Source organism: Lichenostomus cassidix, chromosome 5 (genome assembly GCF_008360975.1).
Source record: "Lichenostomus cassidix isolate B80296 chromosome 5, HeHo_3.0, whole genome shotgun sequence".
Taxonomy (NCBI): domain Eukaryota; kingdom Metazoa; phylum Chordata; class Aves; order Passeriformes; family Meliphagidae; genus Lichenostomus; species Lichenostomus cassidix.
Window position 1 is genome coordinate 5,074,402 of NC_139486.1, and position 13,164 is coordinate 5,087,565.

At 40.6% G+C, this 13,164-nt stretch overlaps 1 protein-coding gene across 10 annotated transcripts in view; it reads left to right on the plus strand.

The window, feature by feature from the left end:
- Positions 1-13,164, plus strand: part of PCNX4 (pecanex 4) — a 16,467-nt gene continuing 3,303 nt past the window's right edge. The window contains exons 1-12 of one of the 10 annotated variants that reach the window (XM_085061091.1): positions 26-133; positions 2,559-2,611; positions 2,842-2,962; positions 3,249-3,975; positions 5,601-5,780; positions 5,868-6,382; positions 7,195-7,295; positions 7,443-7,565; positions 7,795-8,158; positions 10,682-10,785; positions 11,234-12,270; positions 12,763-12,949. In XM_085061091.1, coding sequence (XP_084917217.1) covers positions 3,287-3,975; positions 5,601-5,780; positions 5,868-6,382; positions 7,195-7,295; positions 7,443-7,565; positions 7,795-8,158; positions 10,682-10,785; positions 11,234-12,270; positions 12,763-12,949 — 3,300 coding nt within the window. In that variant the 5' untranslated portion in view covers positions 26-133; positions 2,559-2,611; positions 2,842-2,962; positions 3,249-3,286. Of the gene's footprint in view, positions 134-2,558; positions 2,612-2,633; positions 2,963-3,248; positions 3,976-5,600; positions 5,781-5,867; positions 6,383-7,194; positions 7,296-7,442; positions 7,566-7,794; positions 8,159-10,681; positions 10,786-11,233; positions 12,271-12,762; positions 12,950-13,164 lie in introns of those variants that run through there. The other 9 variants (XM_085061096.1, XM_085061090.1, XM_085061094.1 and 6 more) reach the window with 9 other exon arrangements.

A 13,164-nucleotide genomic window follows, 5' to 3' on the forward strand; every position in this document is an offset into this window, starting at 1 on the left:
GAGGGCGGGAGAAAGGGGCGGGCAGAGGCCGGCAGAGCTCCTCCATCCATCCTCCTCCTGCTCCTCCTCCTCACGCCGCCGGCTGGGCCCGCTGTCTCGCCGGCCCCTGCCCCGCTCCGAGCCCGGGCCACAGGTAGGTGCCTTCTTTGCCCCTCCGGAGACCGCAGAGGTGTTTTTATTTATGCGCCTGCAGAATAGATGAGGGGAGGTGGGCGGGAAGCGCCGTGGCTCCGGGGAGCCCTTGTGGGGTCAGGGGCAGAGGTGCCTCGGGAGGAGGTGCCCTGCGACGCTTCCCAAAGGCGATCCCGGGATGCTCATTCCCAAATGTGGATGGGGAATGTTGTCCTGAAATGCTGTGTTCCCGGTCCCTCTGGGGAATGGCATCAGCGCTGTTTGAGCAGTGCCCCCCAGCCTGCTCTGCTGGCCCTGGCTGGAATCTGGCCTGCAGCACTGTGGGGTCTTTAGCCATGGATGTTCATGAAGGGAATCCTTAAGGTGCACCCCAAACACCCCAAATCCAGGGTGCATCTGGCTTTGGTGGGACAGAGGATGCCACAGCCTCCCCTTCACCTCCCACCTGTTCCTCCAGCCTGTGCTAGCAGGTGGTTTGTAACCCTTATTTACTCTCACTTACTGTAACCCTTTCTTACTCTCACGGGAAAGCACCCGGAAGACCACCGAGAGGTATTTTTAAGCCTTGTATGTTTCAGCTTCTTAGGGGGCAGACAGCTGTACGTGTTCTGTAATCTGCCAAAAATAAAAGTAAACCAAACGGAGCTGATCCAGCATCAACCCACGTGAAGGATTATGTTAACTTAGAGAAAAATTCGTGCCCTCTGTAAATTTTTACCCAAATTTGTGGCAAGGTTTGCTTTGTTTCCCTTTGTAATACGGGCATAAAGAGGTTGTTGCAGGCTGTTAAGTGCCTTTATGGTGTTAAAGCCCTTTTTCCATCCTTGTGATAGCATCCCAGTGGCATGGATCCCCTCTGGTGATGACAGACTGTTGTGCTGGGGGTTGTCTGGGTATCCAGGCAAGTTGTCCAAGTGGGGCCAAGCCTGTATGTCAGGAATGTGTATTGAAGCCAGGTCCTGTAAACACTCACTAATGTGTGGAGCCTTGTTGCTAGGGCTTTGCACAGGAATAAGACATGTAGGAGTCCCTCTTTGAAGTCCCTGTGTGCTACCTTGCTATTTGGAAGCCAGCAGCATAGTAGAGGGAAGAGTTTCCTCAGTTAGCAAGCTTCGGCCTCGGGATTTTAATTTATAAATAAATTCACCTCTTTTTATGGCTCATTTTGGAGTGGAGCCAAGTGGAACTATATTGTTTATGTGCGTAGATTCTTGTGTCTCACACAAAGATGCCTATTGTTTACACAGAAACTGTAAAAAGAATGTTTTGTTAACATTTGGTTAGCAATATAAACTGACAAACACAAATGCAGACTGGAACTTGGAACAAAAATAGCCCTTCTCAGAGCACAAAAACACTGCTGCCCAAAAACTGTTTTTCAAGCAAAACTCTGCACCTATTGGTTCTATGTTTTCTATTTAAACTCGGCTTCTATCATTTAAATGCCTGTAAATCTTCTACTGCATGTAACTATCCCAGCAACTTAAGTTCCATGCCCATGTACCCTCCAAATAGTGCTTATTTTTCTAAAGAAGATTGACTGAATTGTGGTATTCTGGTAATTTCATTTGAAATTTGTTTTTAGTTGGGTGTGTCGGTTATATTTTCAAATTCCTGAGCTGACTGGGATGAATTCCCCTCTCCATTGTCAACATGTGTCTTTTCCATTAGTTCCAGTAGGACTGACTGCTGTCTAACCTTACTTTTGAGACACTTTCAGTGGCTTGAATTAATAGGACCAAAAACGCTTTGTTTTCAATATTTTATTTTTAAAAAGAGTTAAAATCCACAGCCTACATGGAGAGTAGTTACAGAACCTGTGGGGTCCTGCTTTCCATGGTGGTGTGTGTTGACTTAGTGGATCCAAAATGGAAATATTCAGTTGTGATAATGCATAAAATCTCATTTGCACTGTTTGTAACTTCACTCCCTGATGACCAATCTAGTGACTGATACCTGTTTAAATAAAAGGGGTGAGTTGTTCTCAGAAGGGCCCAGAAGCATTTGGTGTTGTGGAAAAATGGATCACAGTGGTTTGAGGACTCTGTGGCAGCCAAGTGTTTAATTTTTGATGTCTCAGCAGCGATGGCAATAGGTGCTCATCAGATAGTACAAGTCCAGTGGAAGGAAGTCCAGAATTTCAGTACTCCTAAGCACATCATCTCTTTTTGGTATTATTATTAATGGCATAGCTTGGCACTGCTTCTTTTGTCCTATTTTTTTCGTAGCTTGAGTATTTCTACCTGTTACTCATAAATTCTTGCTTTCATGATTAGTAGCATAGAATTATATTTTAATATCATAATTACCACCTTACATTCATTGTTTCTATATTGACTGATCCTTTCTAAATGAGTGTTCACACCTATTTCTATTTGATGGGTCATTGTAAATGTTTACAGGTATTTTTTTCCCTTTTTTTTCAGCTTCCTCCATTGGCATAAAGCAGAATATATGCTGATACTGCTATAAATTGCAAGTATTGTGTTTATTTTCTATTATTTTATATGTTTTAGGAAGTATAAAGTGAACTGTCTGTTTTATTGCAGTGGTAATTACAGTGAGATCCTATCCTGCAGCTGAGCTGTGTAGGGAGCATAGTAACAATGCTGACGTGGAAAACAATTTGTAACACTTCTATTTACATTTTTAACATATTTATGTAGAAAAAGCTTTATTCCATAAAGCTTTGATTTTTTTTTTTTACAGGTACCTCTGTGTGCCAGCACTTGTGTGGCTGTTCACTGAAATCACTGACCCTTCCGTTTGTATACGGAGATCCTAACAGGATTATTTGGTCTGTAGCAAGATGTGATTGGAATCAGATCAGGTGGGGAAAATGTCAGTTTTAGGGAGGTATTGTGGTGTAGAGATGAGTTGGTTTTATCATTTCCCAAGAGCAGATTATGCATTTTGCTGCCTAAACCTTCAGATGAACGAATGTGTTCATGTTTAAAAATACAAGTTGCTTAGTAGTTGTATTCTAGGAACTTCTAACAGTAACATGTCAGAATTCCACTGTAACTTGGCAAACAAAAACAAAACACAAGAATTCCCTGGGTTTGGAGTTCCAGAATCAGTAATATGTCCTTATATTTCTTTCTATTCTCTCACAGGAAAGATGATCCCCAGGCAGCATTCCTGAGCCACAAGGATGGGGCCAGATGTACCCCTGCTCAATGATTACAAACAGGAGTTCTTCTTGAAGCGCTTCCCTCAGACTGTGCTGGGAGGTCCTCGGTTCAAATTAGGCTACTGTGCCCCTCCCTACATCTATGTGAACCAGATCATCCTTTTCCTGACACCATGGGTTTGGGGAGGAGTGGGAACACTCTTGTTCCAGTTGGGAGTCATGAAGGACTATTGCGCCGCAGCGCTGTCGGGAGGACTCATGTTTGTTACTGCCCTTGCTCTTCAGATGACAAACCTCTATGCAAAGCAGAAAACAGTGACAGTAGAGAGAATGCAAATTCAGAATACCCTGACAGATGAAGATGAGTTTGAATTTTCCAGCTGTGTAGGTTCAGAGACAGTAAAATTTATTATTCCTGGCAAGAAGTATATAATCAACACTGTATTCCATTCCCTTCTGGCAGGGGTATTGTGTGGGCTGGGAACTTGGTATTTGCTGCCAAACAGAATAACCTTGTTATATAGCAACATTGGAGGAACTGTTGTGATCTTTGTGTTTGGATGGGTGACCATATGTATAGGAGAGTATTCGTTAATCATAAACACAGCTACCGAAACAGCTACCTTCCAAGCACTGGATACTTATGAAATCACTGCTCTGATGAGACCTTTCTACATTTTTGTCTTTATTGCAGTGGATCTTGCACACAGGTAAACCTAATAATATGTTTACCTAGTTGAAGTGATGGGTTATTCTGTGTATTTTTTATAAGAAAGGTTAAATTATTCTTCTGAAGAAAATTTATTTTGAGATTTTAAACTGTAGGAACTTCAAAGAAAGAAGATTGATGCATATATGATAAAAATTGAGGTCCTATGCAGTGTATAAAAGGTTCTTAAATTGTTATAGCATTCCATGTTAACTAGAAAGAGCAGTTAGAGCAGTTTGTAACTAAGAGACAGGTAAAATTATCTTCTACTGTGTAAATTTTAGTGGTTTTGTATCAGAGCATTTGCATCTATATCCTTTTAAAGGATATGTTTTGAAAACCTACATTCCTGACCAACAATCATAGATCTAAACACTGCAAGCTTCAGGATTACTGGATTTATGTTCAGATTTCATTCAAGAACAGTTTCTAATTTAAGCTCTGTAAAGTGATAGCAAAGGGTTTTATACAATAGGGAAAAAAGGCCTTGAATTTGGTTTTAATGAATGGATAAGCAAATTTAAATATTGCTATGGCTTTGTTATATGGATTTTGAACTTGGATTTTTAGATGCTTTTGCAATACAAAAAACCTGTGTCAGTCTACAAATAGGAGACTCATATTTCTGTTTTTCAGTTGAGTGTCTTAACTAAAGTATTTGCAGTATCAGGCTCTTAAAACAAGCTGCTTTTAGGTTTACTCTATGCATTCTTTCTCCCTGTCAAGGAATATTTATATCACATGTACATATTTTATGGTTGGGGTACTTCAGATACATTAAAAAAAGCACATTTGATTTTACTAGTTTGGCACTTGGAGATGTCTTTGTTAATGATTTACCCTAATTGCCACTTCAGGTAAGATAGGAGAATTATACATGTGGCCTTAGACTACAAATTCTTCTACTTAATTTCCTGAGGAGTAAATTTAGACATTGTCTAAATTCCTGATAAAATTCCTCTGAGACTTGCTTACTTGTTTATTAAAAAGCAGAGAGAAACCAAATATCTTGGCAGTCTACCTTTAACTGAATTAACTACCTGGTGAACTACATATGGCTTAGAATTTATGCAGATTTCTAATAGTGATCTTTGTATTTTTACTGGAAGATTTTGACAATTTTATGTAGAAAATAAACTCTTTAGAATTATAAAATATTATCTCTAGGTGTACAGGCAACATGCCAGTTCTTCCAGTGTTAAGGCTTAGATCTTGGACCTTGAACTTGGATAAAATCTTGCTTTTGTGTTTCTGAAAAAAATACTTTGCAGTGTTTTATTGAACAGTTGAGTCCTTGGAGCTTTTTTGCACAAGTATTTCTTCAGTGTCTTATCACAACAGTAACAAAAATAATTGGGCTAATTGCATCACTCTATTTATCTGAAGGCTTCACATTTTTAAAGTGAAAAGTTAGTCTGTGTTCTGGTGTTCTAATTAATGTGTTACTTGCCCAAGCATAAATATATGTGCTTATTTTTCCTTTTAAAAAGTACTCACTAGGTTTTATAGATTGAATGTGTAATGTTTTTACATTAGGATTTGCTGTAGTAATTAAACAGAAACTCTTCCCACATGTAAGTTGGTTTTCCCTTCACAGAGGTCAAATCCATTTCTTCTTTTATCCAGGTTTGCTGCCAACGCACCCATTCTAGAACAGACAAACCAGATTTTGCACATCCTGTTTCTTTTTCTGCCCTTGCTGTGGGCAATGGGAATTCTGCCCCCGCTTGATGCACTTTTTCTCTGGGGAATGGAACAACTGTTGGAGTTTGGACTGGGAGGTTCACCTATGTCAAGTAACACAAAGTAAATGTTTATGTAATTGTAAAATATATCAATGTGTTTATAACCTTTTTCTTTTCAAGCAAATCTTTTTTATTTTCTTCTTCACAGGTTGTTAGTAATGTTTCTCATTTCTGCTGGAACAGCACTAGCATCGTATTTCATTCCCAGCCCCCTCGGTGTGATCCTCTTCATGACTGGATTTGGGTTCATACTGAGTCTTAACCTAAGCGAGATTGGCTTTGCCTTCAAACACACCATGATCAGCCATTTAGCCTTCAGCAAATCTAAAAATGTGCACAGAGGTCTTAGAATCCAATTTGGGTGGAGGGAATTTATTTTCTATGTGACTGTGTTGACATTTGCTCTCACAGAAGCCAGCCTGCTGCATCAATTTGCAGGCTCTTCATCATTTTCCCAAGCTACTCCCCAGGCCATAGCAAGTTACATTCTGATCCTATTACTTGTAATTATGTGGATTCTTAGAGAGATTCAGAGAGTGTACTTGTTTGGAGTCTTCAGAAACCCCTTTTACCCAAAGGATGTCAGGACTGTGGCTGTGTTCATGGAGAAGCAAAGAAGGCTAATGAAAGTTGGTGTTGTCAGGAGGATTTTACTAACACTAGGTAGGAATACACCACTGTCTGTTGTTTGTTAGATGATGCTTGTAGGGAGATTGAAACAACTCTAGAATTACTGTATGTGCAAGATTCTGTGAATGAACCAAGGGAAACCAAGTGGCTGGAAATACTTGTTGATGTCTTGTTAAATTGTTAATTGAGGGCAAAGTTACTGGTCCAGAATAATTGAAAGTGATTTTATTTATTTCTTTTTTAGGGGTGAACCTAAAAAATTGAGCCTTTTAAAAGCCCCAGCTGGGAAAGCAGGGCCTTTTAAAGGATTTTAGTTACAACTGCAGTACCCACTTTTGAAAAGATGGCTCTTGTAGATGTTTTTAAAGGTACTTGGAAACAAAATGAGTTGAGAGTCTTCTAGCTGACTAAATATTTGGTTCTTACAGCTTGCTAGGAGAGGGAACAGCCTCCTTTCTGATAGGTTAGAGACAAATGCATCTACTTTGAGGGAATAAAAAATTGATTTAAATTATTTCATTTCATGAAGAAGCATCAGTTTGAGAAAGTAGATTGATGACTGCTATTCCGTGTTTATTTTTACTTATTTGAGTATTCCTATTCTCTTGGAGAAACAAGTGAAGAACAACAAAACTAATAGCAAGTAAGAACTAAGCATTGATGTGTTTGTTGTCCTGGGCCATTAGTACAAATAAATTGTTTGATAAAAAGAGGAGTTTGTGATGATGAAGGGAAAGGTTCTCTTTTTACACTAAGATTTCCATCCTGCAACAAGACTGCTTACCTCTGTAGACTTTTGTTATGTTTTTGTAAGGAGGTTAATGATTCTTTTGTTTCAATTGCAGTGTCTCCATTTGCTATGATAGCATTCCTGTCACTTGACCATTCACTACAAAACCTGCATTCTGTGTCTGTTTCCATTGGATTCACAAGGATGTTTAGGATGGTAATTTGAATTTTAATATGTTACCCTTAGAAATGCTCTTCTGCATGATTTAAGTGTTAAGGTAACCTGGAAGAAATATTTCAGCTCATGAAAGCAGAGATAAATGAATACATTTTAAAATGTATTTCTAACATATCTCTATTTTAGGTCTGGCAGAATACAGAAAATGCCTTACTAGACATGGTGATTGTATCAGCAACACAAATGCTGGTGATTAATCCAGACCTCTGGTGGAACAGGAACCTTGATACAGGAATCAAACTCTTGCTGGTAATGATCATAATGTAAAATTCAGCAGTTAATTGTTACCTAAAGCCTCTGTTTCCTTGCCCTCTCCTATTGGAGAATTACAGAGCCCAGGACCCGGCAGACACAAGCTAAAAACTGTTTACTAGGATATATTCTAACACCAATCAGTGATAATCATGCTTAATTTTCTTAAAGTTACTGTGCTGAATATGCCACAGGCTGCCAACAACCTTCTTCCTTCCTGTCTCAGGTGGGTCTCCTGCGGGATCGGCTGTTGCAGTTCATCTCCAAGCTGCACTTCGCCGTCGCCATCCTGCTGACCTCGTGGACGGAGAAGAAGCAGCGCCGCAAATCCACCTCCACCCTCATCGCGCTCAACGTCGCCTTCTTCCCCGTGCTGCTGGCCCTGGTTGCTGTCTCTGCGCTGCTCTCCTCTCCCCTGCTGCCTCTCTTCACCCTGCCCGTGTTCCTGGTGGGGTTCCCCAGGCCGCTGCGGAGCTGGCCAGGCCCCGTGGGTGGCACTGCCTGCGTGTGCTCCGACACTGTGTACTACCGGCAGCTCGTCCCCAGCCTGGCCGGGGCGCTGCAGGCGGCGCTGGCGGCAGGAGGACTGGGTAGGTACAGGCAGCACCCTGAAATTATGTAGCTGGATATTTCTGGAAACATGGTTTAGCTGGAGGATGGGAGGAATCTGGCGGAAAACTGTTTCACAGCATTGGTTAAATCTAATAATCAGAGATTACGCAGTGGAGGAAGTGGTTACTTTTATCCTTCTCATGCAGACAACCAATGATAGGACAAGGGGGAACAGCCACAAGTTATACTGGGAACACTCAGGGTGGATATTAGGAAAAATTTCTTCACTGGACAAGTCGTTAAGCACTGGAGCAGGCTTCCCAGGGAAGTGGTGGAGTCACCATCCCTGGCAGCATTCAAAAAAGAAGTAGGTGTAGCAGTTTGTGATAGTTTCCTGGACACAGTGGTATTCACTCAAAGGCTGGGCTTGATGATCTGGGAGGGCTTTTCCAACCCTAATGGTTCTGCAATCTCTCCTTGTTACAATCCTGTAAAAAAGTAACTCTGGTTGGTTACCTTCCGAAAGAAACTAAATGGTGATGAAACAGTATTAATCCTAATCTTTCTATACTGAACAAAAAGGATGGAATACATTCATCCCACCCAACTAGAAGCACTAAATTGAGTTTTTTTGCCAGAGAGCATAGAGAAGGATGAGTGTCAGACCACTCTCTGTGGCTGTGTAGGTCTGTCTGTCTCTGCATCAATCCCATTACTCAGCATCCCGAAGGTGACTTTGCTAATTTGGCTTTTTTAATTGCGAATAATGACTAGATGTTTATGAAATACAAAATGTAGACTAACTAGCAGTAAACAGGTGAGAACAGAGCCAGTTGATAGGACTTATGTCATCTCTTGTGCAGGCATTTGGGGTAGGATTGTAGCAGCACTTGTGTGCTTACAGCCTGTGAAAGGCATCGTGATGGGGATTTCACAGAATTACACAGACAGAGGTGAAGAAATGCTCAGGCTTTTTCCCAGCTGGAGACAGGATAACTGTTTTAAAATTGCAAGGTCATTTTCTTGAGAAACAGCCTTTGTGTAACCCAAATAATCAAAAGATTGTAGCCCTTAGACAAGAAGCAAATATTTACATAAACCTCTTAGAAAATGGCTTGTGGCTAGAAAAAGTGGCCTAATATTTGAAAGCAGTGGAAGTTAACCTTATTCATGCTTTTCTGAAGAATATATCCAGGTGCTTTACTAGAAAATATTTGCTGCACTTAAATCACTGGTTAGAGAGAGGTATTAAATAAAACTAGGAAGTGTTATTTCTCTAAAGGAGGATACTTCAGTTTGTCTACTGCATTAGTCCATCTCTGTTTTATATGTACAATAGATACATTTATTATATTATTATTATATATATCTATCTTTCATATATATCTGTTATATATCTTTTTTATCTATTTTATATCTATACATATTTTAATAGGTTTTCCCCCATTGCCATCACAACTGTGGTGGCATGTATGCCTCAGAATAAATAATTCAGAACACTAGTCTTTAGGGGTAAAAAGTCTCTTCTTTAATGGGAAAATCTGTGAATGAATGTCTTCAAGCAAGAAAAACTGTGGTGTTCTCAGATGAGTTCAAAAGGAAGCAGTACCACTTTGTGTGTCACTAATTTAAACCCATTTTTTTTCTGTGTAAAGGAGTTACAGTAGCTTTAACAGCTAGCAAGAAAGGAATTAAAATCTTTGCAAAATGTTAGCAAGAAAATGCACTTCATTAGCTCAGTGGGATAGAAAAGGTTACTTAAAATTTAACTACCGCTTAATGGTTGGTTTCACTGATTTCATCTTACAACATTCTAAAACTGAAATTCTCTGCAAGTGACTGGTCACCAGACATGAGTGACAGCAGAAGCAGGTCATAAACTGGCAGCAAATGTCATGCTTAAGAATAGAACCATTGTGTTAGGAGGATTGACATTAGGCTGTAGTTCAAATACAGTATAACCATCAGTTCTTAGGAAATTTGGCATTGCTCTATTTATGGAATAGGTAAAAAAGAGAAAAAGTATCTTTTTTTTTTTTTTGAGTACTAATTTGATGTTGTTCAGGACCTGATTTTGAAATTCCAGTTCAGTTTCATTTTTATTTTTTTGATAACAAGCTGCACAGCAAATTGGGTCATTAAAAAACTTTTGTGCTAAATCATGACGCTTTAATGTACTCGCAGTCAGAAGATTCTCCAGAGAACATTAGTGGGGATGGTGTGGTTGGAAATGCAGCCAAAAAATATCTTTAATCATGAAAGTCATCTCTGCAAGGGGAATTGAGGGTGGACTTGTTTAACCCTGGTCGAGTGTGAATATTGTAATCCTGCAGTTTTGTGAGGTTTCCCAATTTTCCACAGGTTCTTCAAAGCTAACACTGCAATTTGAAGATCCAGCTTAGCAGCCAGTTTCTTCAAGATTACAACCTAGTGGTTAGCCAGTGTTAACTGATTGTGATGTTGATACAGAAATATTTTCTGTTTGCAGCTGAATCCTTTTGTTGGCATGTAGAAAAGTTGACAGGTAGTTTTTGTTTGTTGTTTTTTTTTTTCTTGCCTAGGTCTCTCTCTGCCTGGGTCACATTATTTGTGCCGCTGTCAGGACAGGCTGATGTGGATATTGGTGCTGGAAAAAGGTTTCACATACTGTGGCGTTAACATTAAGGTAACTGCATGCTGAGCACTGAGATGCTGATGTTTGGAAATCATGCAAAAGTTTGCTGTGTAATGTTTCAGCAGTGTAACTGATTTAGCTGATGTTACAGTTAATTTTTTAAGATTGGTGTTACACTAATCAGTCTTGCAATTGACATGAGTAGTAAATGTGAAATTCTCATTTCACTTGTGACACAATATCTTTAATAAGCTGGCTAATAAGATCTGCATCAGGCAAAGATTTATTGAAGACATTGATATGTGTTATTACATTAATTACATTAATATTGCAGTGAGTGCTTTGTTATTGCTGTTATCTCCAGGTAGATTTGTAGGTTCAGTTGTGAAAATACTGACAGTCATTTTGTTCAGAATAATTCCACTGCAAGCAGTTTGCTAGCATTTAAAGATCTGTCCTGGTGACGACTAACAGGAAGTTGTTTTCATGTGTGCTTTAGGGACTAGAACTGCAGGAAACATCCTGCCACGCTGCTGAAGCTCACAGAGTGGATGAAATTTTTGAAATGGCCTTTGAACATCAGGAGCACACAAGGATTCTCTCCCCCAATCCTCATTTTGGACACATCCTGACTCCCTGCACCGTTGTTCCTGTGCGGCTCTATTCCGATGCCAGGAATGTGTTATCAGGAATAATTGATTCCCATGAGAATTTAAAGCACCTGAAAGATGATTTTGTTAAAGTGCTTGTATGGATGCTTGTCCAGTATTGTTATAAAAAATCAAAGACATGGGAAAGCCCAGGCAGTGCCAACAAGAACCAACAAGGATCATTTCCAGAAAATCAGCATAGTGGTGCAGTAAAAGATTCCAGGACTCTGAGGGAAGAAGACAGCTTTAGTGTTGATACAGTGGAGGACTGGACTGATGATAGTGACCTTTTTGATTTTGAGCCCAGTAGCAGGACAAGAGACAGAAGAGAACCTGGGCAGTTGGGACTGACACAAAAAGTGCACCTGTCTATTCCAGGGTCTGTAGAAACACAGAGCCAAGACTTCGTGCAAGAAATGTCATCAGAAGATAAATTAAACAGGGCTGTGGTGCTTGGGCTGCCTGCTGTGGACAAAGGGAAACAGACAGAAGTTTTACCTCGTGTGGAATTTAGTTGCTCTTACTCAGAGCTGCTGAGCATCCCTGAAGAATGGAGAACAGCACCAGTGCCTTCTTCCAAAGTCAGTGAAATGAGGCAGAGGTTTCCAGAGGAATGGTACCACTTTGTTTTGAGCCAACTGGACTTTTTTCATCTGCAAGAGAAGCCTTCCAGTTTGCACACAGACCTTATGAAAGATAAAGCCTTGAAAGACCTGTACATCCACGGGGTGCTGTCGTGTTGTTTTGGTCTGTTTGGCCTGGATAACGCTGTGCCTGCCCCCAGCCACGTGTTCAGGGCGTACACTGGGGGCATTCCCTGGTCTGCTGGCTTGGACTGGCTGACAGGCAAGCCAGAGCTCTTCCAGCTGGCATTAAAAGCATTCAGGTAAAAGAAAAACATTTCCTGAGATTAGAAAAATTGTGTAGAGAAATAATTGTCACTTCAATAATGTTAAACCCATATAGTTTAAATATATTTGTAGGTTTTTCGTACATAAATATTGCCCGTGAAGCTTGTGGTACAGAGTTTTCTTCTTCCTTCTCTTCCCTACAGCAGCTGCCTCCAATCTGCTGTGCTAAGTGAGGAAAAACAACCTATTTTCATTGTCCCCATATCTAGACAATTGTGTTGGACTTATGATGTTTGGCACTATCCACTATCAGGCAGTGGGAAAGTGTTGGAGATGAATGAGAGATGCTTAAGCTGATGTGTTTTACTTGTGGGTGAGCTAGAAACACCCTCAGACCAATTGGCAGTGACTCAGTCACAGACAGTGACTGACAGAGTCTGGTGGAGCCTCTCCACCCTCTGTGACCTGAAGAGCCTTTCTCCCTGCTGTCTTTGCTGCACACCTGTGTGATGTTCTGCACCTTTCAGATACACCTTTAAGCTTATGGTGGACAAAGCCAGCCTGGGCCCAGTAGAGAACTTCAGAGAGCTGGTGAATTACCTGCAGGAATACGAAAGCGATTGGTACATCGGGCTGGTGTCAGACCTGGAGTGGCAGCAAGCAGTTCTGCAGGAAAAGCCATACCTGTTCTCCCTGGGGCATGACCCGAGCATGGTAAGGGAGAAAAATTGCTAGGTCAAAGTTTGGGTTTCTTTTTTCTGCCTTTGTAATTGTGTTCTAAAACATGAAGGCTGTGCAAGGTTGGTTTGTACTAAAGGGGAACTGGCACCACGGTTGTTGAAAATCCCACTGCACTGTTCTTCAGATGCAGCAATACTTCCTGATTATATTCCAGTGGAAGAATTGAATTGAGGAGATTGATTTATACA